General features: G+C 37.4%; 1 protein-coding gene and 1 pseudogene across 1 annotated transcript; both read right to left on the bottom strand.

Annotated features, from left to right (window-relative positions):
• Nucleotides 1-3,940: 3,940 nt before the first annotated feature.
• On the bottom strand, nucleotides 3,941-4,818 carry LOC144702511 (cytochrome P450 76T24 pseudogene; annotated as a pseudogene).
• A 10,859-nt stretch (nucleotides 4,819-15,677) lies between these two features.
• On the bottom strand, nucleotides 15,678-16,609 carry LOC144702510 (ferruginol synthase-like). Its single transcript, XM_078574563.1, has 2 exons — nucleotides 16,541-16,609; nucleotides 15,678-15,983 (listed from the first exon to the last, which is right to left on the bottom strand). Exons 1-2 carry the CDS (start codon nucleotides 16,607-16,609, stop codon nucleotides 15,678-15,680), a joined length of 375 nt encoding a protein of 124 aa, XP_078430689.1.
• Nucleotides 16,610-21,086: the final 4,477 nt, after the last annotated feature.

Genomic DNA, 21,086 nt, shown 5'->3' with positions numbered 1-21,086 from the left:
GGTTATCTGTCAATGGGGTATGGCTTAATTCTGGGGCACATTTAAAGGCGGCGATTGTGAAACGAGTGGCGCAGAGGGAACGAGCGAAAGTGGTACGTGGCGTTTTTTGGTTGAACCAAGAAGCTGTTTTTTGGACGTCATCCCCACCGACGTGCAATATTTGCGCTTCACAGTATGGTAGGACAGAGGGTTTTCTCCGTTTCTCCTCCCTAGCGGTACTTCTGTTTTCTTCACAGTTTGGTATCTGATGTATGTCTTTTTTTTTTTTTGGATAAATGTTGCGCTGCTTCCTGAAGAAACGCCGGTTTTTAGGTGATTACTAAATTTATTGAAGCCATGTACTAGATAAGGCCATCTGATTTATTTAGAGCTCCAACCTTATAGTTTCGCACCTTAACAGAGAGCTACCGCGGACGGGACTGATATTCTGTCCATCTTTTAATCCAATTCGGTCTTCTATTCCTCTTCCGGCAGAGATTACGAGAGAACGAAAAAGGAGATGATGTACCCATTGGATTAATCTTTCAATCTGTCTTTAACAAAATTACAGTTCACAAGCAGCAGTTATTGATGAATAGAAGCAGCTTTTCCGTTAGTTCCAGAAATTACTTCTTCTATGACTTTGGAGTTTATTTCAAAAGTTGATTCTTAATGATGCTTTCAATAGTTGTATCTATGCAGTATAAATTTGCATGTGATGTACTTGATGAATGGATGTGCAGTTCTTTCCTTTCTCCAATGTCCCTTACTCTCGTTTCTCTTCGGTCTCCTTGTGTGCAAAAACAAAGAGGGACCCCTGTTCTTCAACACTTTCCATGCCATTCATGAAACTCTTTTCTTCGTTCTTTGCGAGCCTCTAGTTTATAATATCTTTTAACTCATTTCATAGAATAATGTTATGTACTTTCCATCCAAGATGCCAACCATGTAGGAGGTCAAATCTTTATAAAATACAGTAGGCCAGGAGTTCTTGATATGAACATTTAGTTAAAATAAGAGTGGCGTAGAGAGAACAGAAGAGATCGGTGTTCGTGGCATTTTTTAGTTGGTTGAAGGCGCCATCTCTTGGACGTCTCCCCATGGAGTTGGGTTTGACTTTGTGTTTTTATCTCCTACAACTCCGGCTTTCAACAAAAAATACCTGGAATATTGAAGTCGGAATAATAAAATGATCTATTCGTCAGATGGAAAACTTATGTTGTTTAAAGTGCATGGGTGATCCCAATTTGGTCTATAATGGTCATCGTTATGATATCCATGTTATGTCTCTGGTTCATAATAGAGTAGAAAACTGCTGATGTATCCTTCACGGATCACAATTAAGGCCAGGACAAATCACCAATTTTTGTTTAATGCTACTGATATTTGAAAATCTTAACAGCTAATAAGCTTTATTATTTGTCTCAAGAGTCTGACTTTAGAAATGAATAACGTCAGCATGAAAAAAGGATGGTATCTCATTCTCTGGGATTGTTATTATAATTCACGAGTCAATAAAAATTAAACATCACTTTTTATGTATCTGTCATGCTATATAAATCCATATGTTACTATGCTTTTGATTATTTGTTCTTGATTCACATCTTGCGTTAACCAATATGTGCCAAACCCTAAGATGCTAGCTGAGACATCAATGTGTTTTTGTGTATTTCGTGTATGCTAAGTAGTTGGTAGGCCCTTTAAACACACACACTTACCCACTCAGGCACACACACATATATATTCAATATAAAAATCTTTATATATATACCATATTATTTCATTATTATTACATTCAATATAAGAGTTTTGATAAATATTATGTGGCGGTCAAGTCAAACGACACTACCATGTTTCTATTTAATTTCATTGAATAAAATATTAGTTCATTATTATTCTAGTGTAATGTTTACAATGAAGCCCATGAATACATGCAATGATCTAGTGAATTATGATGATATTATAATATAGTGATTTCTAGTCTTTAAATATGTATTCTAAATATTCCTATTCAATGGCTAGTCAAGATGGACATCAAACTATCCATTTAGAATAACATTATCTGATCTTAATTATATGATAAGTATGGTTGATCATGTGGCAATTAGTGTTGCAACGCTAAGGATAGATAGTGGGTGTTCTTTGGAGAAAGAATTCAACGAATCAATCCATATAATCCCCGTTAGTGATGATATTGAAGAAGGCGTGGTTTTCTCGTGGTTTTATAAGTGATGCATTGACCTAAGAAGCCCACAGAGGTGATTGAGTGGTAAAGACAGGATTATCCAGCCTCAGTATAAGAGGAGATTGACTCAAGGAAGATGATACAAACTAAATATCTTGCAAGGTTTGTGAGGATATTGAAGAAGGCGTTCTCCAATAATCCCCATTACACAATAGTACTAATTGAACGACAGATTAGGGTTTGATGATCAACCGTAGCCTAAGTCATCAGAGAGTCTCATGCAGATATAGGATTATACATATATAGTATTCGATGACGATAAAGGTTCCATGAGAGAGTTCGAACACTACTTGATATCTTCTAGAACACGGCGTGTAGCTTGGTACACTATGGATCAGACACAAGTTTCCCCCATGGTACATATGATGCCTTCATTTTCAAGATCAATTTGGAATCAGTTATTGCTTCCGTTGCTTTGAAAAACTGTTTTATATGATTGAACCATGGCACATGTCTGTATATATAAAGAGAACATAAAAAACCTTATTGCTCAAGTCCTTTTGGACATTAACTACAATACTTTCCTTAAAGGTGATTCATTATTCCATTCAGGATGCACAAGTAGCCCAAGGTTTGCAAATATTTGATCCAATGATGTGTTTTACAAATATTATGTGATGTCCATGTTATAATTAATTATGATAGCTTTATTAGAACATACATATACAATAGTATTTATAAAACTGACCTAATTACTCAATCTTATGCATAGAGTAAGGGGCGGAACCACAACGCAGAAAATATTTACGTATGAACTTTAATTTTGAGCAAGAGAAAAGAATAACTGATGAGGCAAATATAATAAAGGGGAGAGATAATGGAGAACAGAGGTCAGGTTGATTTGAAATGTAAGTATGTTAAAGGACTATTCAAATTGAGAGAAAGAGAGTTAAAGGTGCAGAATTTATGAAGAACAATACTGGGAAGGAGACTAGATAGGATAATATATGTATTTTAATTTTTATTGTATTAAATGCCTAATAAGTAACAAACTTTGAAGTCAACTAAGGCTTGTACATTTTTCCTAAGCTTGGTAGTTTGGGTCAGCTAGTTTAGAATTCAAAGATTCAAACAAAAATCCAATACAAGTTCTCTTTGGAAGAGGCTTTGTCCTTGAACCAGCAACTGTAGAGCAACCTCCAAGAAAGTGAGAAGAGAGAGAGAGAGAGAGAGAGAGAGAGAGAGAGAGAGAGAGAGAGAGAGAGAGAGAGAGAGAGAGAGAGAGAGAGAGAGAGAGAGAGAGAGAGAGAGAGAGAGAGAGAGAGAGAGAGAGAGAGAGAGAGAGAGAGAGAGAGAGAGAGAGAGAGAGAGAGAGAGAGAGAGAGAGAGAGAGAGAGAGAGAGAGAGAGAGAGAGAGAGAGAGAGAGAGAGAGAGAGAGAGAGAGAGAGAGAGAGAGAGAGAGAGAGAGAGAGAGAGAGAGAGAGAGAGAGAGAGAGAGAGAGAGAGAGAGAGAGAGAGAGAGAGAGAGAGAGAGAGAGAGAGAGAGAGAGAGAGAGAGAGAGAGAGAGAGAGAGAGAGAGAGAGAGAGAGAGAGAGAGAGAGAGAGAGAGAGAGAGAGAGAGAGAGAGAGAGAGAGGGAGAGAGAGAGAGAGAGAGAGAGAGAGAGAGAGAGAGAGAGAGAGAGAGAGAGAGAGAGAGAGAGAGACAGAGGGAGAGAGAGAGCTTAATGTAAGGCTTAATAGCTGTGATTGACCCTCCAAATGTCATTCACATAGTCAAACAAATATGAATGAAAAAAAAACTGATGATTGAATTGCTTCCCCTGGAACAGGTATGGCTAGAAGGGGTTCTGCCTTGGAAAGGGTAAGGCAGAACTCCTCCATGCGGATATCAGTTGGCAACGTCTCTTCTGGAAGACGCCACTCAAAGAGCCAAATAAAGTTGGCAATAAGGAGATGCATTATACTCGACGCTAGAGGCAAGCCAGGGCAGATCCACCTACCAGCTCCAAACGGGATAAACTCCATGTGGTGATCTTTGTACTCGACGTGGCCATGGTCGCCGGCGGCGAACCTCTCAGGTCGGAAGAGACTGGCATCGAAGCCCCACGTCTTCGGGTCCCGGCCAATGGCCCAGGCGTTTATCAGAATTTTCGTACCGGCTGGAACGGTGTAACTAGACTTACTCTCATCGTCCACTGCTGAATCGACGGTCTCAGATGGTCTACGAAGAATGAATACAGGGCCCGGCGGATGAAGCCTGAGCGTCTCCTTAACGACAGCTTGTATGTAAGGCATCCGGGCAATGTCAAACTCCCCTACTGCACCCTCCACAGAACCCTCCATGACTGATGCTACCTCTTCTCGGGCTCTCTCCATGGCGTTACGGTTCTGGAGGAGCTCCGCCATTGCCCATTTTGCCGTTGAAGAAGTTGTGTCGCTTCACGCTGCGAACAGGTCCTGCATGAAATATCACAACCCCGTCATGTTGTGCAATATGGCGGAGGACGGAGAGGGCGATGATTCCAGAAGTAGAGCCTCCACGTTAGGACGTCGAATTCCTTAGCGGACATTGTGTCTAGGAGGACATCCGTAAAATCCTCTGGCTCGGATTCGTCCCTTGATTGCCTCGACCTCTGGCAATCATCAATCTTTCTGGAGAATACATACTTCAGCCGCTGCGCAGTCTGCCTTGCTCTTCGGCGGCGGCTCTGCCTTGATCTCCTGAGCAGAGGGAAGAAGTGAAGAGAAATAAAACCGTTGGATTTTCTAACCGTTATAACTGAAAGGCAGTTATAAACCTCGATCTATAACTGCCTAATAATTTGTACTTACCGTTATGATCTATATCTTATAAATGTTGAGAATCTTGAATCTTGAAACGAATTGAGATAGAGAAAAATAGAAGAAGGATAGAGAGAAGAAGAAGAGAGAGAGAAGAAGATAAATGACACAAGAAGTAGTAGGAGATCGTTGTATTTCCCTCAAGTCTTGAAAGTTACATTTGGTTGGTTTTTATAGTATGTATAAAATGATAAATATAGTAAATTTCCATTATTGAAGATATATCCGTTGTAAGGGTTTACAACGGATGTATTTCATTTAAAACACTGATCTGAGCTGTCACAACAAACTGAGTACACCGATCACAGCTGTTGATCGGTGCTGTGCGCCCCTTATTATAACGTTTAAACAGATTAGATCCTGTCCGTTATAACTAAATGGGTATACCGATCACAACGGTTGATCAGTGCTGTAGATCCATTGCAATCCTAGCCGTTATAATCCTATCTAGTATTTAATCCTAGCCATCTAGATTTAATCCTATACTATGTTTGAACTTATATTTAATCCTAAATATCTAAGCCTCTAATGAGTATATCATATGCATTGTTTATACTATCTAATCTTGGTTAGATCCTAGCTGGAGGTCCCCGAGTTTGAGACTCCTTCCTCAACAATAAATACCAACCCAGGTGTCTTTTATAAGATTAAGTATTATTGAAGGAGAAGAATAACGATCTACATGCTGCTGACATTCGTCACATCCTCTCCCCTTTTCATCTATCCCCATTCTTATTCAATCTTGACTTCTACTTCTATCACTTCGAGGAGTGCTCTTTCATTGTATCAGAGCCTTGGCAATTGAGCTAGGCAAGTAAGAGCCACTTGTCGAGGGACTAGCAAAGTGAAGATTCAGCCGTCTTCGCCGTTCTCGTCTGTCGCTTCCACTCTGTCAATGGCTGCCCCTACTATGCAAGTTCCATTGGCTGGATCTTCAACTACGACAGAACCCTCTTTATACTGTGCGGCAATGTCCACTCTATCGTCGATACTCACTAAGCCGCCGATGGCTTCGGCATCATCCGCATCTTATTCTGTGGCAACATCGTCTACCTTCTCGCTATTTGGGTCAACACTGTCAGCTGTATCTTCCACGGCTGCTTTAGGATCGTCCACTCCATTTTCATTCGCACCTGCATCGACTTTGCCTCCACATTCATATTTACACTTGAAGAAGAGGATTATATCACGTTGTTGAGAATCTCTGCCTTTGTGGCGTCATATTGATATTTGAAACGATTGCTGATGGCTACCCTTGTTCATCATCTGAATATTACACTCTGCGACTTTCGTCATGAATGTCTAAATTTGGAGCTCTGACGGTCATTGGACAAATTTTGGCATTTGTTACCTCTGGCACCACCATGCCCATCAATTTAACAAACGACAACTATCAAGCATGGAGAATCTCTATTTTGACGATTTTAAATGAGTATGACTTAATCAAGTACATTGAAGGATTATCGCCGCCAATTTTTGTTCCAGAAATATCATAGAAAATCCTATGGTTTTCACATTTTAAGAGGACTGGCACAAAATACTCTCAATTTGTGGTTAGTATAAATGCAAATATCAACAGACTGATACTCTATGGCATCATTATGAATCTGAAGGCGCCTGATGCATAAATAAAGAAAGAATGGCTGACCAAGAAAGGCGCAAGGAGCGGAAGGCCTTACTTTACGGATCTCGTTTAAAAGCCAACTTGCTCCACCCTTAGCGTATCAGCAAGAAAATGTAGGTGAATTGTTTTCTCCCTCTGCGATTTACACTCAAACATGACGTATACCACATTATACCTAGCACAGCAGATATGGGTATTACAGCAAACGTTACAGTTCAAACCTTGGAAGAGGCTGAAGCAGAATCAACATATTTCAACCACGTTGCCAAATTTTCTTCCAATTTGGACACAGAGCAAGAGAATGCAATGCGTTTCGAAATATAAATGCTTTGTTATGGAAAAATTCAAATCAAGGAGCAGTGTCATCTTCACAAAAATCAAAAGCATACACTGCACAAACAGAATACATATCTTCAAATAAAGCATGGTATCCTGAGAGTGGAGCTACACACCATGTTACTTCAGATCATAATATGCTGCAAAAATCCACCAGCTATCTTGGGCATGATCAACTCCAAGTCGGTAACGGCTCAGGTTTGAACATTCTATCTATTGAATCTTCAAAAATTTTCACACATAATAAGAATCATTATTTGAACGATGTTCATCATGTTCCTTAAATAACCCAAAAATTACTTTCAATTTGAAAATTAACCTTAGATAATGACATATATGTTGAATTTCATGCCTCATACTATATTGTGAAGGACAAGAAAACACAAGATCCTCAACAAAGGATCAATGAAATATGGACTCTACTGCCTCGACTCTTCAAGTTCAACCCATCCTCAAGTTCATCTTGTAGAGAAAGCTTCGACTAATATCTTGCATTCCAGGCTTGGTCATCTTCCTTTTCAAACTTTACAGCTTATTATAAATAAATTTGGTCATCCTATTTCTCATTTCAGAATACATTATATGCGTGAATCATGTTGCATTAGTAAATCTCATAAGCTTCCTTTCGTCTCTAGTAATCATTTCCCACAAACCCCTTTGGAAATTATTCACTCATATTTATGGGGGCCATAGCCTATTCAATCACATTCTGATTATTTTTATCATGTAGTTTTCATTGATGATTTTTAGCAAATTTAATTGGTTATATCCTCTTAAAACAAAATCAGATGTTCTTTTCTATGTTTATTGAATTGCAAAAGAAATAGAAAATCTGTTTTCCCATAAAATTAAATATTTTCGGTCAGATGGAGGTGGTGATTTTCATGCTCTTGAATCTCTATTTAACCAAAATGGGATTGTTCATAGAATCACCTGCCCACACACACCAGAACTAAATGGTACAGAAGAGAGAAAACATCAACATATTATTGAAACAACTTCATCCTTACTTCATCAAGCTAGTATGCCAAAGAAATTTTCTGATGAAGCTGCCTGAACAGCAACATTTATTATAAATAGAATGACTACACCATCGTCATAACATAAATCTCTGTTTGAAGTTTTTTCAAAATTTCTCCTAACTATTCCTGGTTAGGAACTTTTGGATGTCTCTATTCTCCATTTTTAAAGCCATACTCCAAACATAAATTAGATGACAGATCCAGGAAATGTGTCCTCATGGGATACAGAGCTCATCATTTTGGATATTGGTGTCTCTCACTCCATGATAAGTCCAAATTTATGGGTTTTACGCTGTTGTTTTGATTCAAACTTAGCCAACAATATTTATGAAAATTTTCCACTTAAATATTCTATAATTATTATAGGGCAAGTAAGGGGTCGATCCACAGAGAGGTAGAAATTTAATTTCCGAATTTTTTCTCTAGCTTGGGATGAAGAAAATGATTTTAAAAGTAAAAAATACAATTTCTGGGATTTTTCTAAATTTTTAGGTATTTTATATAACTTCCTAACATTTAAATTAAAGCCAAAATACAAAGAAAAACAGAAACATTAATTTCATCTACACAAAAGAAATCAAAATAAATAACTTTATATTTTTCTGGAATTTAATTTACATCACAAACAACTAAAAACATTGAAAACAAGATTGAGGGATTTTTTAAGAATTTTTTTTAAATGTTAAAATGACTGTAACTTGATTATATGAATTTTTCTAGATTTTTCCTAAAATTTTCAGAATTTTTAAATGCGGAAAATAAAATTTCTGATTTGTTTTCTATTTTTAATAATTTTTAAATACTAAAAATATGATATTTACCTATTCTGGCATTCGCCGGAGTGGCAGTGGCGGCGGTGGCAGTGGAGCAGCGGCGGCGGAACGGCGGCGGAACGCCGGCGGCGGTGGAGCGGCGGTGGCGGTGGTGGTGGCGGAGCGTGGCAACGGTGGCGGCAGTGGCTGCGGAGCGGCAATGGCGGAGCGGCGGCTACGGCGGAGCGGCAACGGCGGAGCGGCAGCATGCCAGATGCGCTGGCGGGCCTGGTGTGGCCCGTTTAGGGCTGGCCTTAGTGGGTCAGCCAACTAAGGTTAGCCCAATTTGGCTAAGTGAAGACTTAGCCAAATGAGATTAAGCCTTATTGGCCTTAAGCCAATGGTCAGGACTTGGCCGATTTGGCTAAGTCCTGCATAAGGCTACCCTCTGCCCCATGGTCGTGTGCGCGGCCTGCGCACGAACCAGCGGGCAGAGGGCTGTCCCTGCCGCACGGGCACTGCACGGAACCGCACGACACCGCACGGTGGGGGCTAGAGGACAGAAAATTTGATTTTTTGAAAGGATAAAAATGATATTTTAATGAAATATTTTAATGAAAGGAGAATGCTTGAGGATCTAGAGAGAGATAGGGAGATATTTTAGAGGGATAAATAAACTTTTTATAGTGATATTCGAAATGAGAGGAGAGAGAGAGAAAATGAAGAGATAGAGAGAGAAAATAAAGAGATGGTGTAGAGAGTGTTTGAGAGATACTTTGAAGGTCTACATGAAAGAGATTTTTTATGAAATTTTGAGGGGATGAAATGTGGATATGGATGAATGTCTAGAGAGAGAAAAAACAGATTCTAGAGAGATAAAGGCCCGAAATGAGAAGATAGAGAGAGAAATGAAGAGAGAGTGTAGAACGAGTTTGAGAAGGAATTTGAAGGTGTAAATGGAGAAAATTTTTTATGAAATTTTTAGAGGAGTAAATAGGGGTATAGATGAAGGTCTAGTGAGAGAAAAAACCAATTATAGGGAGATAAAGTAGATAAAATGAGTGTTTAGAGTCGGAATGTGATGTATTTTAAGGGTAAATGGATGGGAAATGATGGAGAAAGTAGAATTCTAAGATCCTAAAGCCTCAATGCAAGTTTACTGAGCCCTCAATGCTTCATCTCAAGTATGGATCCTTATATTTTTCCAGGATCAGCATTTTTCAATGCAACAAGAGACGAGATTAAGAGAAAACTTCAATAAACTTACATTAAGCAGGTTGAACAACCAGGATTCTGAAAAATGCTGTCCTACTAGCCATCCACTTGATAGAGCATGTCCATAATGAGGGGAAATTAGGCAGGAAAAGTCTATTAATACATTGGGAGAATTACTAAAATACCCCTTTGGGCATTTTCTATTCTCTTTTCTTGCCATTTTGCCTATTTTTCTCCATTGGTTGAGAGCTTGCCTTGTAATTTTCAGCTTGTTTCTTTTATAAGGCGTTTGAAGGCACAATAGGTGGGTCGGGTCATGGCCCAAGCCCCTCTGATCTCTCTTTTGAAAGCCCACAATGCTGTTTCATCATTTGCAGCCCATTTTGATGATTGCTAAGCTCCCAAAAATCCTCCAATTTCCTAAGAACTGTATCTTCTAATTCCTGTAAATTTCTGCACATTTGGAACTATAAAATACTCATCAGTAGTCAAACCGATTGACTTCATAGAAGTCGATGAAGTTAGTGAAAAAAATAATCATAATGTGCAAAAGTTGGAATTTCTAGCTACTGCAAAAATCTTTGGTTAATTCAAATAATAACATGAAAAATTATAAATTAATAATATTAAAACATCTAAAATGTATGAAAATATATGTTCATTTGTCATGTTATCACTCCACACACGTAAATTCTTTATATATCATTATTTTATGTTTTATGAAGACATATTTTCTCTTAAATACAGCAGTCAACACAAACACACCAGGTATTCTTGGAACTCGGCCGTCTAAAATTTTTTATCTTATTCCCGTACATTTTCCATTGACATCTCAATATGTACATAATACTAAATCATCTGATTTTCTAGATCATTCACCACTGATTTGTTTACCGGATTTGAATCATTCCATAACTTCATATTCTCATATTAACAACAATTTAGAATTTTTAAATCCTTCTATTTCTGAAAATTCAGTCGAATCCAAGCAGCTACGTGTTGATGAAGATTTGTCTTCTACTTTAGATAAGCCACCAGAACAAGGTGTCAATCTAAAGGTCAAAGCTTTATCTGATATTTATCTCAAAAGATACTCAAATTCTTCACCATCATCATGTTTGGTTCAGTTTTCTCACTCCACCCAATTTCATACAAAAAATATTACTATCAAACATCCTTTTCCTAGTTGGTTTCAAACTACTATTATGACTCCTATAAAACCTACTTCTCTTTTTATAACATCTAAGAACAAAAATTGGATGCAAGCTATGGAAAAAGAATACAAGGCACTTCTTGATGACGACACTTGGTCTTTAGCTCATATGAATCCTAATTTTAATATTATCGGTTGTAAATGGCTTTATAAACTAAAATATAACTATTTTGGTGAAATAGATTGTTCTTAAGCTCGTCTAGTAGCTAAAGGGTAAAATCAGCAAAAGGTTTTGACTATTTTGAAACTTTTAGTCCTGTCATTAACCAAACTACTATTTGATTAATTTATCTGTTGGTATTAGTAAACAATGGAAAATACATCAATTAGTTGTATCGAATGTATTCTTACATGGTTATCTATCAGAAACTATATACATGGAACAACCTCCAGGATTTAAAAATTCTGAATTTCCAACTCATATTTGTAAAATTAAGAAATCAATTTATGGTTTAAAACAAGCACCAAGAGTTTGGTTTACTAAACTAACATTTTTCGTACTACACTTGGTTTTTCAACTTAAAAAATAGATACTTGTTTATTTTATAAATCTGATCCAGTATCGCCAATTTTTACTCTTATATATGTTGATGACATCTTAATTATTTGTCCTGATTATTTTATTAATAGTAAAATTCTTAATGATCTCCAATCATGTTTTGCAATAAAAGATCTTGGTCCTGCACATTTAGTTTTTGGAATAGAGCTTATACCACTTCATGATGGCTTTCTCCTTTCATAATCTAAATATATTTATACTCTCTTACAAGGAGATAATCTTGAAAATGGCAAACCACTGCTTGTCCTTGTCCTTTAAGTCAGTCGTCTGTTTCATCGACTTCTTCTGACTCACCAGATGATTCTACTTACAGAAGCTTGGTTGGTAGTCTACAATATCTGACTTTCACCTATCCTGATATGACTTTTGTTGTTAACAAAGCATGTCATAAAATGCATACACCATCTGGAGATGATTGGAGAGCTTTGAAACATTTACTTCTTTATCTCAAAGGTAGTATTACCTCTGGACTTGTTTTTTATCCCGATTCAACTATATCAATAAATGCATATAGTGATGCAGACTGGGAAGGTAATCAAAGTGATAGAAGATCTACTAGTTGCTACTTAGTTTTTCTTGGTAAAATTTTGATAGCTTGGAGCTCGAAGGAAAAACCAACCTATGAGCCAAAATTCAGGTGGTTAACCTATTTGATGTGTAATTTGGAGACTTATGCAATAATATTTATAATTAACCCTAGCTCACTTATTACTGATGTAAATTGGTGAGTAAGGGGTCGAACAACATAGAAGGCTTTGTGATTAAGATTGATATTTAGAAAAATGTAATGATTAAGAAAGTGGTCAAGATGAAAGAGCATGGAAAGAATAGAGAGTAGAGATATATTGTGATTTTAATTAAATTAATTTATATGCATAAGTTCTTAACTCTTAATCGTAAGAATTATGAAATTATAACAGAGATTAGGATACCATTAAAATTGCGGAGTGAGGATAGGATGAGAGAAATGAATGGATGCGATGAAGAAACCCTAATTAGGGGTTTCTCAGGAAAACCCTAATTAGGAATGGGTGGTATATGCCATTAATCCCTACTCATAGGGTTTAATAACTCGTAGCAAAGAGTGAAGTGATATGAGAATGTGGAATGGAAGGAAAGATGAAGGAAATAGAATAAAAATCCTAATTCAATGTTTAGGACTTACCCCTTCCTTTGGTGATGATCTCAAGCATTAATCTCCCTTCATGCACCAGTATATTGTGCTAGGTGCCTTGGCATGTTGCAATAGCCACGAAGATAGATCAAGAGAGGGAAGAAACTCACTTTTGGAAGAGGAAAAACCCTAAATTGGCATTCCTACACCTTTGATTCAAAAGAAAGACAAAATGAACTAAAAGAAGAGCCTAATTATGGGACCTATATATAGGCTCAGCCATAGGTTATGGAAAGAGAAATTAGAGGTGGATCTGCCCACGCAATTTCAGCTGAAAGTACCCACGGGATCAACAGTTATGGCCATTTGAATTTTGAATATTTCTAGCCATTCATTTGTTTGAATAGTTCTACCTAAATAGGGAGCCACCAGAGCATACCACATCATCCATCCTTGTAGGGCACGAATTAGACTTGCTCCACAAGAAAAGAGAGCCACCATTTGTTCAACATCATACCTATTTATAGGGCACTAAATTCAACTGTTTTACAAGACAAGCGAGCCAGCAGGTGTTCCACATCATCTGTGGCATTGATTTTGTCATTTTTTAACCCCAAAAAACTTGGAAAATACCAACTATAATCCATAAAATTCACTAGAATTCAAAATTAAACATCTCTTTATCTGCAACTTCTTTTTGGACGAATCTTTTACCAAATTATTTCTTTTTAAGTATACTATCCAGTTAAATAGTTATAACATAACTTTAATGCAATACTAATTATTTAGTGGACATATGTATATTTGGTGAAAATTACATAAATTTCATGATAACATCCATAAAATTAGTTTAATTATGCTATAAAATGCATGAAATAAACATGAGTGATCATGTTTCTTTGCATGTTATCACAACCATAGCTAGATCTAGTATTGAATGAGAGTATAAATCCTTGGCTAATGCGGCATCCGAAGTCATATGGATAAATTCTCTTCTGACAGAGCTTTGGATCATTCCTTCATCTATTCCTTTACTCTCATGTGATAACATCGGAGTTGCTTATTTGGCCAAAATCCTGTTTTTCATGCACGAATGAAGCATATTTCAATTGACTTTCATTTTGTTCAAGAACAAGTTGCAGCAAAACTTCTTGACATCAAATTCATCATAAGCTCTGGACAACTAGCCGATGTCTTGACCAAGCAACTGTCAGAACCAAGATTTTTGGAGTCGTGTTCCAAGCTCAACGTTTTCCCTGTCGCCGATGAGCTTGCGGGGGGCTGAAGAGAAATAACACCGTTAGATTTTCCAACTGTTGTAATTGAAACTTAGGGTTGTAGTCTATATCCTATAAATACCAACCCAGGTGTCTTTCATAAGATTAAGCATTATTTAATGAGAAGGCTCACAATCTACATTCTGCTGTCATTCTTTTAATCCTATGTCCTCCTCATCTATCCCCATTCTCATTCTATCTTGACTTCTACTTCTATCACTCTAAGGAGTGTTCTCTCAAGTAGTCATAAAGGTTGGGGCTGATGACCTCAATGAAGCAATGTGGAATCAAGCGCTTGAAGTCAGAGGAAGAATCCTCCTCATATCCTGCCATGTCCTTAGAGAAGATTGTCTTGAACAAAAAGGTTAATGTTGACCATGAACACCGCGCGTCCAACGTCAAAAGGCTCCCTTTTTTGTGCGCTCTCTTCTAGGTAGGGTTTGCCCGTCCCGATATTGATATCAAACGACGGTATCGGGATGGATGCTGTATCAGATACCGGAAACGGAATTTCCGGTATCCGTTTTTTTTTGATATCTCGATATTGGATATCGGTATCGGATATCAGTTGCTAGAGTGAAGATATCCGATACCGATATCCGTCTCCGTCTCAGGGGGGGATGACAACATCGGATATTGGGTGTGGATATCTGATTTCGATATCCACATCGAAAGGAAACTTAAAAATATTTTTATCGATCACTGTTTAGCGGTTTAAAGGGATTAACGTGGGAAGGGGTTACTAGGAGAACTTTCTGATTGTTTACCCATAAAGTTTATTATATACACCTCAGTATTTTCAATTTCTTCCATATGGGATAACCGGATTCGGAGTTTGATGTTAAACTCAGAATCCCTTAATCCCATATGGAAGAAAATAGAAATTTTTAGCTATATTTATTGAACGATAGGTAAATACATTAATTAGCGAACATATTTATGGGGCCTAAAATATAGTGACTGTACATAAAATTATTTTATTATTTAACATATGGCCTGCGCCATTTAATATATACAAAGCAACATTTCTAATTTCTTCCATGTGGGATAACGGGATTCGAACTTTACATTAAACTTTGAATCCTGTTATCCCACATGGAAGAAATTAAAAATGTTGCACTCTATATATTAACTGAGGTTGCTATAAAATTAAAATTATACGACGCTTATGTACATAAGCCTATGAATGTGGTAGAATTTTTTATTTTTTTTTAGTCAGTACCGGATATGGATATCCAGATACCAATTCCGATATCATAATACCGAAAATCCGATATCTGGTATCCGATACTCGTTTTGTCCTCACCCCCTCCCGATATCCGTCATCGATATCTGTCTAGACCGATATCCGATATCTGATATCAGACACCGTCCCAGTTTTCTCCCGGATATTGGATATCGGTTGTCTGATATTGGATATCAGATGGATATCGGTTGGACAGTTACTACTTCTAGGATATGGACGAGCTCTCTGACCTTTCGGTGGCATGAGTCTTTGCTCTGGTCGAGCCTCTAGGTGTTGAATATGTGGGAGTTGCAGATCTTGCGGACAGCTGGTCAGGCGGGCTTAGCGGGTAGAAGCATGGAAGGCTTGTCATGGTCTAGAGCCCGAAGTGCATCAGGTGAGACCCGGTACGACAAAACCTGGTTGTGCTTGCGAAGGATTTGCGTGGCTGGGGGGGGGGAGGATGAGACGATGATGTAGGGAATGAGGCCGAGGCACAAGAACATGAGGGGGCCATGTTGGTGCTCAAGCTCTACGAAGGAATGGTGGGGGAGGTCGTCGAGTTGAAGGAGGTTTTCGAGGAGCGATAGGGGCCATGGCTCGGGGGGCAAATTCGTTAGAGGTCTTCGGAAGACATGCTGCAAGAGAATCAGCAGAATACAGAAGATCAACAAGAAGTCGAATGCCCTCTACTTCTTCGTGTGGGTTTATGAGGTTATCTATCACTTGGGAATGACTTAATTCTGGAGCACATTTAAAGGCGGCGATTGTGGAACGAGTGGCACATAGGGAACGAGCAAAAGTGGTAGTGGTGCCCTTCAACCCATTTGCTGGTTGCTTCACTTGGATGACCTTTTGTCACATTCTTGGTGCGACAAATTTCACTCGCATGTGGAATCCCCTACACATGTAAATTATTTTAGTATTGGGGACCGTTTCCTTCATTCACACAGCTCTGATGTGTTAGAGGTATGCTCTCCTGGGGATTCCTCTTAAGCCAATTTCTCATATATTTTGGGTAATGTTCTCTCATCATCCACATGCTAGCTGGTTGGTTGAAGATTAAGTTCTTTATGTAACTTTATACAATAAGTAAATGTAGAATTTATGAATATGCCCAAAGTAAAGTTTTACAATAAGGAAAAGCTTTAACAGAATACTATCGTTGATGATCAGAATATGAAATTAAATTCACCCAAAATAGAAAAGAATCGCAGCTGTATTTATCTCTAACAATAAGAAGTGCAATATAACCATGCACCATGGTTGTTAAACCAATCAATAAGAAATTTAATGAAAGTTACACTAGTTGTTATCAACAGATCACTGAATAAGTCATTTATGTATAAAAAGCATTGGACAATACATAGTTCTGTACATTTCTCCTCAAGTAGCTGAAAATTTAATCTTTCTTGCTCCAAGTAGTAAATAGGAGGAAAATAATTTCTCTAATTTCAATGTGTCTGAAGCAGAAAATATAGTACTGAAATATAATATTGAGTTTTGACTAAAACATTATTTAATTATTAATGATAGGAAATATGTTATATATGAGACATTGCTATATTTTTATTTAGGAATGTAAGAGCTTGATGATGTCTAAGTTTGAGACGACTGACATTGGTTTGGTTAATTATTTTGATGCAGTTCAGGTATTCAAATATGAAGAAATAAGATTGAAAATGATAGCAATGTTGATTTTGTATGTAGTTTTTGTTGGGTTCTAGAGGCCTTGAGATGGATGAACAAATCAAAACGATGAGCAGCGGAAGTCTCTTTGCAAATCGAACGCCATCAATGAAAACATTAAAACGAGGTACCTTTGCACGAATCTCATTCGTGATTTCTTCGATCGCGGAGCGAGACGAGTTGAGCTGCTCAAGTGTGCAGCCCCTAGACGTATCCACGCGGTCCTCAGCATGTCGGATCTCCTCCTTCTCGTAGACGAGACCCATTCTATCTCCGTCGGCATCGCTACGTCGTCCCGATCACATCAGGGATGGAGAGGGGGTGTGGGGAGAGTGGAGAAGAAGGAGAAAGGCCCTTGAACAATTCTGGCCGGGGTGAATTTCGTTCAGGGCCTTCTCCTGTTTATACTAAGTGGGTATTTTTCATAAAACCCCCAAAACTTAAGTATATCTTCCAACGTCCAAAAGACCATTTGCGTGTGAGCCTCTAGGCCCATGTATCAGTCTAGTTAACAACTCCAGCGGCCCAATAACCTTTATTGGCCTTCCAAATTAATTAACTATATCATCATAAAGATTAATTAATGTCAGATCGATTTAACCCAATCGATAGGTTGAGACTCCGACACGCGGGGTGCCAAGCTACACCTCGTGTCCTAGAAGATACAAAGGAGTGTGTATCGACTCACTCATGGAACCTGTTCATCATCGGTTACTGTGTATGTATAATCCCTCATCCACTTGACGCTTTTTGGATGACTTAGGGTATGGTCAACTGTCAAACCCTAATTGATCATTCGAGTTAGTACTGATGCATTCGGAAATCATCGGAGAACTGTTCTCTGATATTTCACTGCCTTGGCCAAGGACTTCATCGCATCATCTTCCTTGAGCTGTCACCTCTTATACCAAGGGTGGACGATCCCATCTTGACCACTCAATTGCCTTCGTGTACTTCTTGATGCACCCGAACTAAGACCATTTAGAATCCCATGATTAGAGACTCGTTGGCCATTGCCAAAGTACAACCGTCCATCCACAAGACGTCTTTGGTGTCTCAAGTCTAAGGACCACTTACACAACTGTGTTGTGAGTCAACCTGATTGACAGTTCGGTATAATACCATTCAGGGATTCGTACGGATCAATTCAATGAACTCTTTCCACTAAAGAGCACCCACTATCTATCCTTAGTGTCGCCACACTAATGGCTACGGTGCCAGCCATACTCATCATATGAGTGAAGGTAGATAGTGCTTTTCTATCCGGATACTTTGATGTCCTTCTCGCGTATCCTTTGAATAGGAATGTTTAGAACACATGCTTAAAGACTAGTGATTTCCATATTACGATCTCATCATAATTCACTAAATCCGATCATGTATTCATGGACATCATTATGAGCATCACACGTGCACTATAATGAATATGTTCTATTACTGAATATGGAACGAGATGTGGAATGTGTGATTGGCTTGGCAGCCACATATATTTCCATCAGTTTTCTATCAAAACATAATGCCCTTCTCTTTGCTCTTTCATTTTTTAGGGAAGCATGACACTGGTTTTGATATTGTTATGAGAATATAGGTGAGAATAAAATTCAAAATATACTTATAGAAAACATTAAAAAAATGTTATCAATCTGATTGAGCAATATCAGATTGAATGGTTGATCATATAAATTGAAATTTCATTGATAGCTGACTCCATATTGATCAGACTAACACTTTGTTTCATTATGTTTGACCCTCAATCAGCTAAAAAATATCCACTTCATATAATGTATCATGCACTATACGGAAATCAAACCCATTGAGTTGATCCTCATACCTGACCCATAAAATGTCTGACCGACAATCTCACAGCTGATTGTCCTCCCATATTGGAGTGGCTCTGCTAAGATCCGATCAAGATCCCTCCCAATAGATCAGATTGAAAAACTATTTAATCAAACCATATTTCTTATGGTCCAACCATTCGGGTCCATAGAGATATTACGATCTGATCTGATAAGATTGCAAATTTATGATAATAATTTCTGAAGGAATATACTTATGATTTCATATTATTGTCAAAATATCATGAGGAATATACCAGAATGAAAAACATTACACCTTTGCTGTCATCATTGCGCTAAAACACCGCCTCACCTTCCCACCGCCCTCGCAGCACCTTCACATCCGTGTCTAGCCATCAGAACCCACTCTGTCACCAACTCCAGTTACTGGCTTGTGCAAGTCATTCTTGTTGCTGAATTTATCATAGATGAATTTATGTGATATCTATTCTCAATATCAGATATAGAAATAAAAAATTCTATTGAAATGTAGAGCGACTGCAGATAATGTACTCATAACAGATAACATTCATAAATTTATCCATTATCCTTTATCGTTATCTGGTTATGGATATTGGATGTCAAATACAGAATTTTGATAACGTATAAAATTGTGCAAACTCCAAAATGTGATTGGTACCTGATTCTCATATGGACCTTGTCTTGTTGATTTTATCCATCCAAACTTTTAAGAATCAATTAAATGTTTGAAATTCTTTGTCTGGTCATGGGTCTTTCAATATCAACTATAATTGGATGTAGATATCTCCTATTGTTGATGTGAGATCCACTAAGAACCACTTATTAAAAGAGTTCAGGTTAGCTAAAAACCAATTAAAAGAAATGGAAGAAATGTCAAGCAGATCCAAATTCTACATCATGACATATTTTATTTTTTATTTGTTATTTTTTTCAAAAAAAGTATAAGGAGGCCCAGAGTAGGATGTATTAAGGAGAGTATTACTAATTCATTTTTTTAGACTTATAATTCACTTTGCCTCCCTGACAACGTCACCAATTGATCATCCTAAAATTGATGTGTTTTAATGCAAACTAATTATGCCATTAAAGTTACACACACACAATAATATTCATAAATTACCTTGTCCAATATTGAAGGTATAAGAAGATAATGGGATGGATCCAGAGGGAGATGGATACATAAATTCTGAAATATGGTGATGCTCTCCTATACTTGGTCCTCGGTATTCCATGTGTCCACGTGTTCCTATGCAATCAGATTGAGAAATGAAAATGGTTTAGATAAAAATATAGATTATTTGTTTTCAATCGACCGGCTGCTGCAAAGTTTCCCCACGTCCATTAATTTCTGAGGACCATTTAAATATAAATAGTAAAAAGTGATTTTTCATTGGAAAATGGGTTCATTACATTCATTTATTGCACAAAAGGTGAATCTTATTTCTTTGGGCCATATAGCCTACTGCACTGTTTGCATTAAATTTAAGCATTTTCTCTCTACTAAATATCTCTGAAAGTCTCAAATAATGCCCATAACGAGATCATTTTGACCTCCTAAATAGCAAGTCTCCTCGAATAGGAATGTTTAGGGCACATGCTTAAAGACTAGTCAGCTCTGTATTATGATCACATCATAATTCAGAAAGTCCGATAATGTATTCATTGATTTTGTTATGAGCATCAAGCATGTAATATAATGAATATGTTTTATTAATGAACACGGAACGAGATGTGGAATGTGTGATTGGCTTGCCAGCCACAAATATTTCCATTAGGTTCCAAGTAGTATACTCTATACATTACTTAGATTTTTAATTGAATTTTATTAGTTTTATTAGATTTCACAAGGCAATACATAGGGTATCCTTTCCCAAAAGCTATTATAACCTTTGGAAACTCTCATTTCTTCATACAATACGTAGCATGCACTAAAAGATTAACATTTTAATCCAAACATAAGTTACAAGAGATTTACATAAGGTGATGCAAGAAAAGTGGTTGGTTGAGCCAATCATTAGCTGAGAAATAATGAAAATGGCAAAACATTATAAACCAAAATGCATCTATAAAATGTAATGCCAAATATTTTTCGATATAATAAGCCAATACTCCATTAAAAGTTGGTCTCAGAAAATTTTAAAAATTGTAGAAGTCTAGTAATTAATTTTATGACTTTTTACTTCAAACAAAATATTCTCTGACTTGAAAAATTAACTTCTAATTTAATACAAT

Source organism: Wolffia australiana, chromosome 4 (genome assembly GCF_029677425.1).
Source record: "Wolffia australiana isolate 7733 chromosome 4, ASM2967742v1".
Lineage (NCBI taxonomy): Eukaryota > Viridiplantae > Streptophyta > Magnoliopsida > Alismatales > Araceae > Wolffia > Wolffia australiana.
Note: the sequence above shows the minus strand (reverse complement) of the source record. Positions and strands in the feature narration are given on the sequence as shown.

What these genes read in the sequence shown, in the direction of transcription:
- LOC144702510 (XM_078574563.1), bottom strand. Translation starts at nt 16,609, where the DNA reads ATGGTGCATGGTTATATTGCACTTCTTATTGTTAGAGATAAATACAGC. An exon ending in GCGATTCTTTTCTATTTTGG is followed by an intron (nt 15,984 to 16,540) that starts GTGAATTTAATT and finishes ATTCTCTTGCAG; the next exon opens with CATGTCTTCCGAAGACCTCT.